The following is a 14,829-nucleotide window of genomic DNA, read 5'->3' on the forward strand; positions in this document are numbered from 1 at the left end:
GAGCAAATCTCAGGTACATGCCACAAAAGGGATCATTTTCACAGATGCAATGTTGAGGGAAAGAAGCCAGGAACAAAAATACCACTATCTGATTTCATTTTTATCCAAAACAGGAAAAATTACTTTATGGGGATGATGATCAGGAAAGGGCTTGAGAGAGCTTTCCTGTATGCATATCCCGTCTCAGATAAAAAGCAGAGGAGGCACACCCAAAGACTGGAGCTGGGCAAGCATGGACGGATTTCCTGGTGGGTAGTGAGCTCCCCATCACCAGAGGCATGCAAGTTGCAGCAGAGGAGCTGATTTGGCAGGGCTGAGCAGAGGTGTGGGAACCTGGATTTGTAACCACAGATTTATAATCTGAAATTCTTATATCAGTCCATTTGAAGGACAGCTGTTCAGGAGGTCAGATTTTAAAGACTGTTACAGAGAGGACATTTACACTGGCCATGTGAATGTGACGGTGGCCAGGGCTGTTCTGGACAGAGTCTACGAAGGCAGCCACAGTCCAGTGTGGCAGAGGCTGAGACTGAGATGTGGACTGATGACCCTAGGAAGGAGGGGTGTCTAGTACCACATGTGGGAACACAGGGGACCCTGGGGGGAGAAGAGGCCTGTTGATGACCTGGACTAGGAAAGTGATGGCTGCCCCAAGGCAGCGGCCCAGACTTCAGGCTGTCATGGGCCAAAGGCATTTCAAGGCAACTTATTTTTGCCAAGTAAAGGTGTTTAAACACAAAATCCCAACTACCACTTCATGTCACTACTTCTCAGTTTAACACTAAAACAAGAAGAAAACTCAAGATCAAGGACAGTACCTTACATTGAAAAACTTTAGCTGTTTGAAACTCATCATCTTCTTGCTTTTCTCCTCTCTTTGGAGATGGGTAAGAAATTCTGTCATGCCCGTCTTGTGGAGGCCATGAACAGTGTTAGAAACTCCTGCTCCTGGCCTGAGCACCCTAGGAGCGGGATCTTTTTTTTTTTTTTTAAGTTTATCATGATTTTATTCTAATTTAATAACAAAATTATATAAAATAAGCAGATGATTGATGAATTCTGTTTTAGGAGCGGGATCTTGTTACCAAAGTGTCTCAGTGCCCTCCCCAGGACCAGGTCACAGCGGGTGCCCTCTAAGCATCTAGTCACCAAGTCAATGAACCCATCTGCACGGTATCAGACAGTATGTATCAGTTTTTCTCACAGTCTAATGCACTATTTACTTAACTCATGTCTGTCCAAGAGGGACTAGCTGATTATTGCTTTACTGGGTTACCAAGCACTGTTTGATGGCAATAATCTTTAAACCAGGACAGCAGCTATCACTTAAATAGTTTTAAGAACTGTGTCATCCTATATGCATACTTCATGGATGAAATCAGGGGGCTAATTGCTACTCAGCAGAAAGAGCTGTCAGTTAGCAAATGAACCCATGTGGGATTCTATAAGCAAACTGCACTTCTAGTAGCAACCCCTTGTATATTTTGGTCACAAGGGAGCAAAATGAAAATGAACAGGAAAGTGTGAAATGGATGACTTGTCATATCCAAACCACAGGATGAAATCCAAACAGTTCTCACGTAACAGTGGGAACCTCAGACCAAATGGCAAGCGATCTAGCACTCAGGGTGCTGTGGGTGGACATGCTTACCAGGTGAGGACCGTCTCCCACACAGAACCACCACACAGGGCTGATGGGGTGCACTCAGAGATGGCAGAGGTCACAGGCCCTGTCCTCAGTGAGGGACAGCAGGTCCACTGTCTGGCTACACTGCACCAAGACCCCTGGCCAACCACCCCCCACCCCACCCCCTAGCCAGAAGTGCTGGCTGGCCCTGACACCTCTTACCACCCTGTCTTACCCTTCACTTATTCTAGATCCTCCTGGGCCCCCACAGGAGGGACTTGGGGGAGATAAGACCTGCTGAGGGATCAGGCTTTGGCCTGGGTGGGGCTGCCTTGCCAGGCCCATCTGAAAGTGAAGACTGAGTAGCTGGTCCCCCTGCTCGAGTTCCCCTGCTGGCCACCCTGGCCTGCGCTCCAGTTCAGTCTGTGCCTCTGCTTCCTGGTGAGCTTCTCAAGGTCATTTAAAGTGCCCCCTCCCCTGGCCAGGGAGGGTCAGCTGCTCAGTGGAGTCGGGGCCTTTATCTCCCTGTCCCTCTGCTGAGGTTCCAGATGCCTGCCTCGGCCCTGCTGGGGGAGAAAGCCTGGGGAGAGAAAGCTGGGGGCATCACCTTCCACTCTCCTCTCAACCTTCTACCTCTTTATTGCTCCTTCAGCTTTTGCTCGTTTCCACCAGGTAGGTATAAGGGGGAAAAGGCAAATACGTCCTAAAGAGATTTGTACTTTCTTCTAAAATGCCAGGGCTACATATTCCATCCATTCATCTGTCTTTCCATTCATGCATCATCCCTCCGTCTGTCCATCCATCCATCCATCAGCATCCAGTGTTAACTGAGCCCTGACGCTCTGCTTGACCCTCCCAGGTGTGAGTCTATCAGTAGGTAGAGAGTTGCCTGTCCCAGCAAGTGTCCAGGAGGAGGCAGCTGAACAAGGAAAGAGTCGACTGACCAATGGCTGTAACCAGATCACCTGAAAGAGGTTGCTAAAAATCTGGACCCCTGGCCCAACTCCAGGCCTGTGGGACCAGAAGCTCCAGGGCTGGAACTTGGACCCCTGCCATCTCCCACAAGCTGGAGAGTATCATACAACTGAGAGGAGCTCGGCAGCCTCCCATACCTGCCCTCCTTTCAGCTGCTCAGAAACCTTGTGGAGCCATGAATCCACCAAGTGCTAACTGAGGGAAGTGTGGCCTGTCCCCTGATCCAGGGGAGGGGACTCTGCATCTTAAAGTTGGGGTGCTCTGCCTTATTGGAGGGCTCCTCAAACTACAAAGCTGCACGGGGTGAACACAGCACCTTTTCCTGTTGTGCCAGCTTTTCCAGGGAATGAAGTCTGTAAAACTCTACTTTCATGCCAACAGTAAGTGCTCGGACATTATTAAAGATAACGCACAACTTGCATTGAGTTTTATTAAAGATAAGATGAGACTTCAAAGAAGTTCCAAGCTTGCAGCAGGCCCTGGAAGAAGTGACCCCGGCCCCCAGGAGTTCTGGGGGCGAGAGGGAGAAGCTGGCAGTGGGAGGAGCCTCCACAGACAGGGGCCCTAAACGCCTGGCAGGGACCTCCGTGGGCACTTCCAGCGGCAAAGCAGCGACACAGCCTTCGCAGAGACGCTCAGATGCAGAAAGCGCACAGCCAGGGCCTCAAATCCCCTGCCAGCAATCTCCCCATCAGCCCTGAAGCCCCCAGCCCTGCCCCCACCCTCCCCTCCGGGGCCGGAGCTCTGCATGTGAAAGAGGAGCCCAACAAACCCTGACCTTCCCCGCGTCTTCACCTAGAACTCCCAGATTTCAAACCCGGCAGATATCAGAGGAGAACGCGGGACCTCAAAGCGGAGGCTGATTAAAGGGCCCCGCTTCCCGAGATGCGCCACTCCTGTCAAAACAAACTTTGCCGTGTTTTGAAATGCTCACGGTGTTTGAAACATATTCATTAGATATGAAAAAGGCAAAGATTTCACATGAAGGGGAGGCTGGCATCTGTGGGCTGCACTTCTTTCCCAGATGGTGGTTTTGAAAAAGGCTGGGAAAGGGGGGTGGGGGCGCTGACACGCATGTCCAGAGCGGCACCCCAGCCAGGCCTGGACCCGCTGCAGCCACTGGTGAGCAGAAAACCGGACCCTCTCTCTCTGCCTCCAGTGGAACACGGGGTGAACTCAATAGTCCGTGGGGTCCTCCCCGCCACACTCAGGAACCCTGGTCTCCGTCTCAGAAAAATGGGGGACAGTCGGTGTCCTGGCACACGGACAGGAGGAAGCAACGGCTCTGGGAAGGCTCTGCTCCCCACAGACCCCGGGGGCTGGGCAATGGAGGGGGTTGGTCCGAAGAAAGGAGGGCTGGGGGTGACCAAGAGGGCAGGGGACCGGCGAGGACCAGACTCCTCGGTGCTGCGCTCCTCTCCCATGCCCCACTGTCCTGCCCATTCTTACCCCAAGCCCCGACCCTGTCCTGCGCCCCAAGGCAGGCGCCATGTCTCTGCCTCGGGCCGACGGCTTCTCATCCCCCAAGAGAGAAAAGTCAGGTCCTCAGCTCCCAGGGCCTCTTCAGACTCTCCCCGCTCTGCCCAACACCGGGACCGCAACACACGAAAACCCTATCCGTGTGCCACCATTTGTCACCAAGTCCTCCTAAGTTACCAGCCGACCCGAGGCCAGGCCACACTCAGCCCTCCCGAGAAGCAGCCATGTTGACGAAACACTGTACTTCTATCAGAGTCGACCTGATTCCAGATTGTTTACATCCCTACAAATATCTGCCTACTGGTAGTTCCCCCATGGAGGACCGCTAACAGATCTAAGAGTCAGCGAGCACGACTCGGCCAGGCTACACGGTACCCTGCCTTCCCAGGTACCAGGGGCTCACCCAAGATGGAGCAGAAAGCCTCGGACGGAAACTCTCCTGTGGCCACGCCCCCACCGCCTGCCACGTGGCCACGCCCCCACCGCCTGCCACGTGGCCACGCCCCCACCGCCTGCCACGTGGCCACGCCCCACCGCCTGCCACGTGGCCACGCCCCCACCGCCTGCCACGTGGCCACGCCCCCTACCGCCTGCCACGTGGCCACGCCCCCTACCGCCTGCCACGTGGCTCTGGTTGGAGCACCACCCAGCAACGCATAGGTGCTCGCCTCACTGCACCTGGGCTTCCTCCCCTGCTAACAAGTTCTGAGGATTCCCACCCGCGGGGCGCCTGGAGCACTAAGTAAGGTACCACCTGGGACATGATGATGCTTTGGCTGGTGGTGAAGATGCTAAACACATTTTCCAGCCCCGAAAGGCCTCCAGCCCCTGCTTGCCCCGGACCACAGGGATATGGCAGCATCGCTCTGTGCCCCCGTTTCCTCATCTGTCAAAAGATTTTAAGCCTCACTGGTCCACAATTTTAAGAAGCAACATGTTTTTCAAACATCCTTTAAACCTTGTCTTCTTTGTTAACACACCTCCTTGGTCAGTTTAGTGACTTCAGAAAACGGAAATAAAGCCCCTGGGAGGGACCCAGGCAGCTCCAGATCCCCAGTGGACCCTTGCTCCTCAGGCGCAGCTGAATCAGAGAGCCCAGCACTATGCCTGCACACAGTGGGCTTGCCGCGTACCATTCTGCCTGCCCCCCACACAGTGTCACCCTGGGTATGTCTGGGAACCCCCAGAGCAGGGAAGGCTGTATCACCTCATGTTCCCATAACCTCACGTCTCCCGCCCAGCCCAGGACCAGGGCACTTAGCCTGGGGAAAGGAGAAGGAAGGACTTGTACGCTCCGCAGCCAGGCCAGGGGTCGGCGACCTGGAAAACAGCATGCCCTGACTGTGGGTACCTGACAAGGGTCACCCCCAACCAGACCTGTCTTCTCCAGCCCCTGAAAGGTGGGGTGGGGCGCGGCACTGGCCTGGATGTGAGCCTGCCTCAGCTCCCACCCTGATCCCAGCCCGAGGCCTCCGGGTCTCGCGGCAGAGTGGGCAGGGCCTGCTCTCCCAGCCCCACAATTTGTCTTGCAGCTGCTGCCGTTGCTCGGAGCGAGACACTTGCTTGTAGCTTGTGAGCTGTGTGTAGGCAAATCTTTCATTTTTCTTTCATTATGCCGGCGTGTACTGTCACTTAATTTTTATGTATGCAATCCTTCCTGACAAATATGATCTGCTGCCTGGTAATTCGTCTGACGCTCATTCTGTTCCGCGCTCTAATTACGGCTCCTATTCCTGACACCGAGGCAGCCGCTCTGCCACCGCTGGGTACCGCACCTGTCAGCCCGGCCATGGCATGACTAATGCCCTTTCATGCCAGTCTCGTGTTAGCAAATATGGAGGCGGGGAGGGGGCTAGGGGAGGAGGCGGCTGGAGGAGATGGGATTTGCATAAGCCCTACCCTGGGTCAGCAGCCTCTGGAGACAAGGTGGTTGCTGGGGCAACGTGGCTGCCTTGGAACATCCCCCACATAGTAGGTGCACAGAAAGGCAACAGATGCATAATTCATACCCATGCACGGGGTATGAGGGAGGCTCTGCCCCCCAAGTCCTTCCTGAGTCACGAGGCAACTGCAATTAGTGCAGTCTTCTGCCCCGCCGAATGTGTGTGCGAGACAGCTGTTTGCGGAACCTCGCTAGGGAAGGGGGGTCTTTCTCCTGGTCTCCGAGACTTCAGACCTGGGCTCTGGCTTGGCACTGTCCCCTTCGTGGGGCCTGGCCCTTGGTTTTGGCCGCAGGGCCTTGCTGAGCCTGTGCGGGCCTCTCAGCTTGGTGGGCACGGGGCCCCAGGAGGGCTCCTTCCACCCACCACGAAGCCCGACAGCCGCTCAGAGGCTGTGGGAAGAGCCTGGCTTACCCGGGCAGCCTTTTCCCAAGTTCCAATTCCTTCTCATTAATATAATAAGTGCACCAGTCCAAGTCAATAAACTCACACTGTCGGACGAGCCCGCATTTCTGCCCGCTCCTAATGATGTGATCTTAACCGGCTCTGACTTGTGCCGCAGTCTTTTCCCCGGCGGGACGGAGGAGGGTTGGGACCTGACTGACAGGGGACAGGAGGCAGTGGCTTTAACTCTGCTCTTTGACGGTTTCCCTTGAATTTCTGGCCTTTCTGAAGGCCTTGCACCAGAGAGGTAAACAGTCCCAAGCTGACAAGACACAATGATTTTCCCAAAGAGAAGGATATGGGGAGCGAGAAAGAGACGGCTTCCTCCCAGGTACAGGGAGTCAGTGGCCGAGCTCCGGAGGCAGATCCTTCTGGGGCCCCCGACCCTGGGCTCCTGGAAGGACCGGGCACTGCACCAGGAGGGCCGCATTGGGGCCCGGCTCTGCCACCACAGAACTCGGAGGAGTCCCTCAAGCTCCCTGGGTCTCAGATTCCTCATCAGCACAGAGGAAGGAGCCTACGCACCCTGACATCTGCTTGAGGCATGAATGAAGCATCGCCAACTCAAGGGTTGGCGGGTCCTTAAACATCCTTTCGTTCTGACCTAACGGAAGAGCCACAGTGCACACCAGCTGCTAAGGAGGCCGGGCCAGGGGTCCTCTGAGGTCAGACGGGGACGACGGTTTCAAAACAATCACATACACACAAGCACTTACACAGTCACACACACACTCTCTCCAGTTCCCAGCTGGGAGCTGTTGATCTCTGAGTTAGCCTGTTTCTCCAGACTGTGTGCTATATACCCTGAGAGCCTCGAGCCATCAGGACCTGTATGAACAGTGACAGTTTCCACCAGGAAAGCGTGTCTTCCAGAAGGCCACTGTGTGTCTCTTGGCACGCCGCAGGCTCTCAGGGGTGTAGCGCACAGAAAGACCGGAGATGCACTGGCTGGGCCACAGAGCGCGGAGGATACGAGTGGACAACAGAGCGGTGTTCGAGGGGCTCGGCCTGTGCACGGGACCAGCTCCCTCCTGTGGGTGCGGCACCCAATGGGGGAGGTGAGTCTCAGGCACCGTCCCCTGCAGACGCCACCGCAAAGAGCCAGGAACTGCTGGGGGTCGGGGAAATGCCCCTGCACCCTGCCCTGGCCTGAAACGTTTCCACGCAGCCCTGGTCACAGCACCCAGGGGACCCTACTTCTGTGTTACACACACACTGGGGACTTCGCTGGTTTCTAATCAAATGTAAAATTCTCCAGCAGTCCAAGTTTCACATTTGCTCACTTATCTGGAGAAGGAAATGGCAACCCATTCCAGCCCACTCTTGCCTGGAAAATCGCATGGACAGAGGAGACTGGTAGGCTACAGTCCACAGGATCGCAAGAGTCAGACACAACTGAGTGACTTTACTCACTCACTCACTTATCTGGATTCTGAAGCTGGACAGTGCTTCACATGACCCGAAACACACATCTGACCTCCAAGTCTCCTCTGGCATCCAGCCCTCAGTGCCCCCGCACTCCTGGGATGGTGTTCCCACTGAGCTCAGCCTTCAAGGCCCCGCCTGCCTTCCTTGCCACCCACAGGCCCTCCACCCTCCCCAGGCCATCCTTTCCTCCATACCTCACCGGCTCCTAGTCACTCCCCACACTTCAGCTACAAAGTCACCTCCACCATGTGAGCACTGGGCCCCTGCAGCTTTGAAACTGCCGGTTTAAAAGCCAAAAGCTGTAAACAGCCCAAACATCCCCAGCAGGAGGAACAGGCTGAATGTAGATGAATGAATGAAGTGTCATGATCTCACATGTTGGCGGGTCCTTGAACATCCTTTTGTTCTGACCTAACAGAAGAGCCACGGTGTACCAGCTGCTAGGGAGGCCGGGCCAGGGGTCCTCTGGGGTCAGATGGGGACGAGAGCTTCACATACACACACACACTCACTCACCCACACACAATGGGACACCATGCAGCAATGAGAAAAACAGCGTGGTGGTCTCTGCAACCACAGAGCCACCCCTCCCTACCCCTAAAACATGACCTTGTGAGAACGCAGGTGGTCCCATCCTGGGCTCCTCCAGCCCTTGGTTTACTCCCCTCTGGTCATTGTTCTGAAGAAGAACATCTGAGGGTCTAACCAAAGGCACCCTGGGGACAGGTTTTGCATCTTCCCATGTCATCCAGGACCTTGGGGGTTGCTCGGGTGTGAACAGCCCGTCCTTACCTAGGGAGTGGGCCGCAGTGGTCTCTGAGCTGAAGAAGCGGCCCAGGCCGAGGTCACCCAGCTTCACGATGCCCGTGGCCGTGATGAACACGTTGGCAGGCTTGATGTCTGCAGGGGAAGGACAGGGGGGTTGGTGTGGGGTCTGAGGTGAAGCTGGCTGGTGGCGGGGGGAAAGAAGGGAGGAGGAGGCCTGGGTGTGGGCAGAGTGGGGCCCTTCAGGTGATGGGGGTTTAGTCCCCAGTCCTGCTCTCTCAGGCCAAGGCTCTGGCCCTGTCTCTGCCTAGCTGTGGGACTTTGAGAAATGTGACCTCAGTTTCCTCATCTGTAAAATGGGTCTAACTTCACTACAGCTCAGGGCTGCTGTGAGGTCTAGGAGTGCAGGGATTTTTGTGCTCTTGTTTCTTCTTTTACAGCACAGCGGGCACTCTATGCAGGTCTGTGTAACAGACGAAGGTGGCGCTCAGGGAGGTAACCTGTGCTGTTCCCCATTCACCAGGGAAGTGCCTCACACACAGCGGACACTGATAAATGCAGACAAAATGAACAAATGGAGGAATCAGTGAAGTCTTCTAGCTAAAGCACACAGCACCCTGCCGGGCACTCACCGGGCTCTTCCCTCACCGTTTAGGATGATGTCAGCTCTCAGAAACACTCATCTCCTCTGTCTAGCCAACTCCTACTAAGACTTCAAAGTCCAGATGAAAAGTTCCCTTTTCCGGGATGATTTCCCTGCTCTCCTAGGCAGAGCTGGTGGCAGTACTGGAACTAGCTATGACTGGGCCTCCTCTCTGCCAGCCTCCCCACCCACCCTAACCTCGCTGCAGCCCCCTCTTGCTGGCTCCGGGCTGGTTTTGGGGGCTGGAGATTATGTGTTGAGCACGACCCCTGTTCCTGGGGTCCCTGTAACTACATGGCACTTGGTGCTCTCTCCTTGGGGAGGCCCCTGACAGGGGCACGAGGCCCGGGGTGCCGTCAGGCCTGAGGCTTCCCGCTCCCATTCTCTGACCCTGTAAGGACAGGCGAGATGCTGGCCACCCACCGGATGGGGATACGAGGCAGTCGCCCTTCCTCAGGCTGTCCCGAGGAGCCGGGAGGAGCCAAGGGGAAGGCTGAGTCCTGGGCCCCGCGGCCCCCAGGCAGCCCCTGACACGTACCGCGGTGCATGACCCGGCGCGAGTGCATGTGCTCCACGGCGCTGCAGAGCTGCACGAAGTACTTCCACACGGTCCTCTCCGGGATGAGCCGCTTCTGCTTCTTGAAGTACTGCGGAGGGGGAGACAGACACACGGACAGGCTTGGGTGACAAGCCTGTAGGGTCCCGGCTCCAGGGGTCACGTGTCCACCCCCAGCAGCAGCACGGGGCTCCCTGAAGGTGGGGCCGGCCTGGCCAGAAGGGATGTCCTGACAGTTTCACTGAAGGGATGCTGGGACCACATCTTGAAGGCTGCTCTCTATGACCCTTTACCCGGAGTCTCCTGGACACACGTCCATCTCCTCCCACTGCCCAACAGGGATTAGTTCCTTGCAGGAGTGACTGGTGTAGGCTCTCTGCCCTGGGCCTGGCCCAGCATGAGGGCACCCAAGACCTGCTTGGTGGTTAAATCCCAGCTCCCTTCCTGGGAGCCAGCACATATAACCATGAACGAGAGTGGAAAAGACCTCCAGGAAGCAGACTTGACGTTCTCAAATAGACCTTCCAGTTTCAACAGGCACAACCTACTCTGTTGCCTGGAAAATCAAACTTAATGCTCCAGGAAAAAAAGAAAAAAAGCCCAAAACCTACCCAGGCTGCAGTGAGTGATCTGTAAGTAACCAAAGGTTCTAGAAGAGCTCAACCAGGAACATGCCTTCAACCACTGTTCAGATCAGCATCCCTCCGGGAGGGGATCCTGTGGGCCAGGCCTGTGGGGCTCAGGATGGGGGGCGCGTAACTCACACCCGTCACTTGAAATCTAGTTTTTGTTCACTTCAGAGCAATCTTCTTTTCCTGAAGCAGCCAGAGATGAAGGCTTGACCCACATGTCAGGGCAGCTGCACTGGCACAAGACCCAGGACACACTCGTGGCCTGAGGTAGGAAGTGGGACCCGAGCTAACCTCTGCTAAGCACCTGCCATGTGCAGCCTCTGTGCTGGGCGCCACAGTGACGGCTGTACCCAGCTCACAGATGGGGAAACTGAGGGCCACACGGGAGCACTAAGGGGCAGAGTCAACAGCTCAACCCCAGGCCGTCCACCTGGGAAGCCCAAGCTCTTAGCCCACTTCTAATGGTACCAGTCACCACCTGATGAAGGCCCAAGGTCAGAGAGGTTCGGGAACTTGCCCAGGGTCACCCAGCAGGGGCAGCAGAGCTGGGATCGGACGCGGGCACCTCCAACCTTGGGACAGTCACAGCGGGAAGCCCCTGGACTGGCTCTAAAGCCCCATGAGGCTCTTCTAAGGCTCCATTCTGGGAGGGGACCTCACACATCAGCTGCCCCTGGCTCCTGGCACAGAACCCCCCCCCCCCCAAGAACCACCTCAGGCCTCCGTAGTGGGCCACGCTGCAGTATTATTTGTGCCCTGATGTTAGCTAATCCTCATTACAGCATTTAAACGGGGACGTGCGCGGCTGTGCGTGGTGATTTTCTAAATGTCATGTCCTATCGGTGCCGGTGACATTTAGCAGGAAGGCGCAGAGTCTCTGGTGGGTTCTGGGGTGGCAGCAGCTCCCAGTTTCACCATCCATTGTAAATAATGCCGGCACGTGGCCCTGGCGTTGCTGCTTGGCTCCGGAGGCTGGGGGCCTTTGGGACGGAGGGTCTGCTGGCCAGCCGCCTCCCTGTCAGGTCAGGACTCAGTGTGGCCCCCAGGCTGAGCCCTGCCTAGGTCCCCGTTCCCTCCAAAAGCCGCAGGCAGCTGGAGAGCAGTAAAGGCCAGAGAAACTGCTGCTCCCAGGCCCTGAGCACTGTGCTGGGTGCATTACAGATGGGAAACTGAGGCACAAATAGCTGGCCAGGTCATCCCGCAGGTGTGTCTGACCCTCGGCCCAGGGTCTTCCTACTGCCCTGCCTGCCTGTCTGAGCTGCTCTGTCTGCAGGGCCACAGGCTCAGCAGGGGAAGGGGAGGGTGAGGGGCCCGTGACAGAGGCAGGGAGGTGCCAGGCCATGTGAGGAGGAGGGCTCCTGAGACAGGAGGGCCTGAAGCACCTGGGAGCTGGGCCACTGCCCCAGAAACCAAGGGTGTGAGTAACCAACTTGAACCCTGGGTCAGGGTTGGCCCGGGGGAAGCCGGAGTGAGGGGAGGCACCACCCCAGGCCAGGCACAAAGAGTGCTGGACGCCACCATGCCTCCCTCTTGTCTCTTCTGGCTGGAAGGAGCTTGCATCCGGGCCCTGCAGCTCCCGCGCAGCCCTCCCTGATGAGGCCCCCAGGACATCAGCGGAAACTGAGGTTCAGGAAGGGGAGGGGTCTATAATTTGCCCAGCACCCCCAACTCCCCACCGTCTGACTCCAGCCCCCTCCATGAGCTGAGAGGCTGTGAGGGGGTCTGAGGGCCACGGGGGCTGACAGGGTGCAGTACCCTGACCAGACAAAGTGCTTTGTGGATCCTGGGCTTCCATCACTCTGGGCTCTGGCACAAGTTGTTCTGCCTCTAGGCTGCGGGTCTCTCCTCAGGTCTCTGCTAACGCGTCACCTCCTCCAGGAAGCCTTCCCTGCTAACATGTCACCTCCTCCAGGAAGCCTTCCCTGGCTCCCACAGACCCTGAACTTGGCTTGTTCACGGCCACTCATGACTGCTCATTCACAGCTCTGCTCTCCCATCAGAAGGCAAGCTCCCTGAGGGCTGCGCCTAGGCCAGCAGCATGGGGGTGGGCACAGAGCGGGTCTGGATGCATGGTGTTCAGTGAGAGAATGACACAGGAAGGAGAAAAAGAGTGGGGGGAGCGAGGGAGAAGTGAGACGTGATATAGCACATCTGTTTCCACCAGGGATCTGTGTGGAGATTAACATCCCTGCAAACGCATTAATATGTCAACGAAAGTATAAAAGCAGGTGATAACAACTCAAGCAATGCTGCTTCCCAGAGACGTCCGTATTCCTAGGAGCCAAATTTCAGAAGAGCAGACACCAAGCAATGACTCAATCCCCAGTGCGTGGTGGGAGAGACAGAGCGTCTATGACTGTCTGCAAGTGTGGCTGGGATCAGGCGGGGGCTCGAGCATGGCCCAGCCCAGCTCAGGGACAGACTGGGCTCGGGGGAGGAGTGATGCAGGCCCACTGACACGGTCTGTGGATGAGGGTCCAGCCCGCCGGGGAGTGAGGACGTTGAGGGAGGAGGGGTGAGTGGAGCTGAGAGCGCTGGCCCAGGAATCCCACTTAAGAGACTGTGCTACCGCAGGCAGGTGATAAAACCTCTTTGGGCCTCGCTATTTAAGGACAGCGTGGACTCAGGGAGTGAGGCGTATGCTCAGCACGGCTGTGGCCTGCAGTCGGTGCCCCATCGGGGGAGCTGTGCTGGTCCCCGTGTCCAGGCTCAGGTGCACCCGGCCCTGGGCCCAAGGACGCGGGGGTGAGCGGGCAGTCTGGGGGCTGCCTGTGGGACTTGATAGGTTGCTCAAAATCTCTGAGATCCCTGACTTGGCAATTATATGGAAAGGAAGATGTCTCTCAAGGGCTGAGGGGCTCAGGAAGGTCCCCTGGGGATGATGCCACCAGAGGGCCACTGGAAGCAGAGACCTGGGCCACAGGCATGGGTCTGTCCCCATGTTGCTGGGGATCCTCAGGTAACTCTTCCAACCTCTCTGGGCTTAGTTTTCCCATCTATAAAATGAGGCAGAAGATACTTTCCCAGATTCTGAGACGTGGGGTTTGACCTATAGGGGATTACGCTCCATCCCTTCTGCGAGGCAAAAGTGGCCACGAGCCTGTGGGTGGGCTGGGGTGGTGAGGGATTGCAGATGGGTCTTTTCTGCCCATGGCTGACCCTCTCCCAGCAAGTGTGGACGGGACTGTAGCTGAGGCCTCTGGGCATCAGCAAGGGTGGACGGGGAGCGAGTGTCCTTGAGTGGCTGCCTCTGCCTGAGGCCAGAGCACTGGGGAATCTGAGCTGAGGTCGGGGAGCACCTGACCTGGGCAGGTCCCCCAGACCCAGCTGTCCCGCCAGGCACCCTCACCTTGATCATCTGTGATAGATCACCCGCATCCGCCAGCTCCAGCACAATGTTCAGTTCATTGTCCTCAATGAAGGAGTCCAGATACTTGATGATGTTCGGATGGTTCAGTTGCTGCTCAAAGAGAGAAAAAGAGGGAGCTGGAGCCAGTGAGCGATGATACAGTTGGAGAGGTGAGTATCTGGGGGGAATGGCCTGCAGACCTGGGTGACACCGGGAAAGCCATTTTGCATCCCTGAGCCTCAGTGTCCCCCTCTGTAAAATGGGCATAATCTTTTGGAGAGAAGCTGTGAAGATTACACAGGCTGATACCTCTGAAATGTCTACATGGTGACTACTCGCAGCTAAGACTCAACAGACACTGTGGAAATGACCCTCCTCTCCCTCCTCCTCTTCATCATCACCACCACCCAGGCCCCTCCAGGGCAGGGCCAGGCCCCCACCACTCCACCTCTGCACTCAGTGGTCCTGGAGTACTTAGAAGTATCTACCTCCTTCCTACTTTCTCAGTTTCTGACCCACCCTTTGTGAAATCTTGAGAAAACATCATTCCTGGTGTGAGAGCTGCCCTGAGCACAGTGCTCAGTGATGAAGCCCTGATTCTGGCCTGATCACCATGGCCCAGGTGATCAGGACTGCGCCCCACTGGCTGGAAGTCAGCCCCTGCTTGGCTGACAGGAGATCCTGGCATTCCTTATAACTGAGTCCATACCAAAATGACTCCAGGATCTAGGGAAGGCAGAGGGACTCAAATATTCTGCCACAGTATGGTCAGCCCGTCCGGGGGGGTCCCATCCAGAGGGGACTTGAAAGCACATTTTCCCAAAGGCCTGGACGGTGCTGCGTGAGGGGCGTGTATCTATGCTGTGTATCACTGTCCCACCCCCGCCTGGCAACCTCTGACTGGTCCTGGCATGAACGGCATGAACGATGCCGCCCAGTGGCCCCTCTGAGGACTGTGCTTCTTTCTGTTTTGTAGGAAACACCCCGTGCC

General features: G+C 56.5%; 1 protein-coding gene across 2 annotated transcripts in view; it reads right to left on the reverse strand.

Moving 5' to 3' along the window:
* The window catches only part of NEK6 (NIMA related kinase 6), an 85,211-nt gene that overhangs the window by 13,254 nt on the left and 57,128 nt on the right, over nucleotides 1-14,829 (reverse strand). For both annotated transcript variants that reach the window (XM_061154688.1, XM_061154687.1), the window contains exons 5-7: nucleotides 13,839-13,949; nucleotides 9,840-9,948; nucleotides 8,686-8,793 (exon numbers count right to left, since the gene is read on the reverse strand). In XM_061154688.1, the coding sequence (XP_061010671.1) occupies nucleotides 8,686-8,793; nucleotides 9,840-9,948; nucleotides 13,839-13,949 (328 nt within the window). The remainder of the gene's footprint in view (nucleotides 1-8,685; nucleotides 8,794-9,839; nucleotides 9,949-13,838; nucleotides 13,950-14,829) is intronic.

This window comes from Dama dama, chromosome 11 (genome assembly GCF_033118175.1).
Source record: "Dama dama isolate Ldn47 chromosome 11, ASM3311817v1, whole genome shotgun sequence".
Classification (NCBI taxonomy): Eukaryota; Metazoa; Chordata; class Mammalia; order Artiodactyla; family Cervidae; genus Dama; species Dama dama.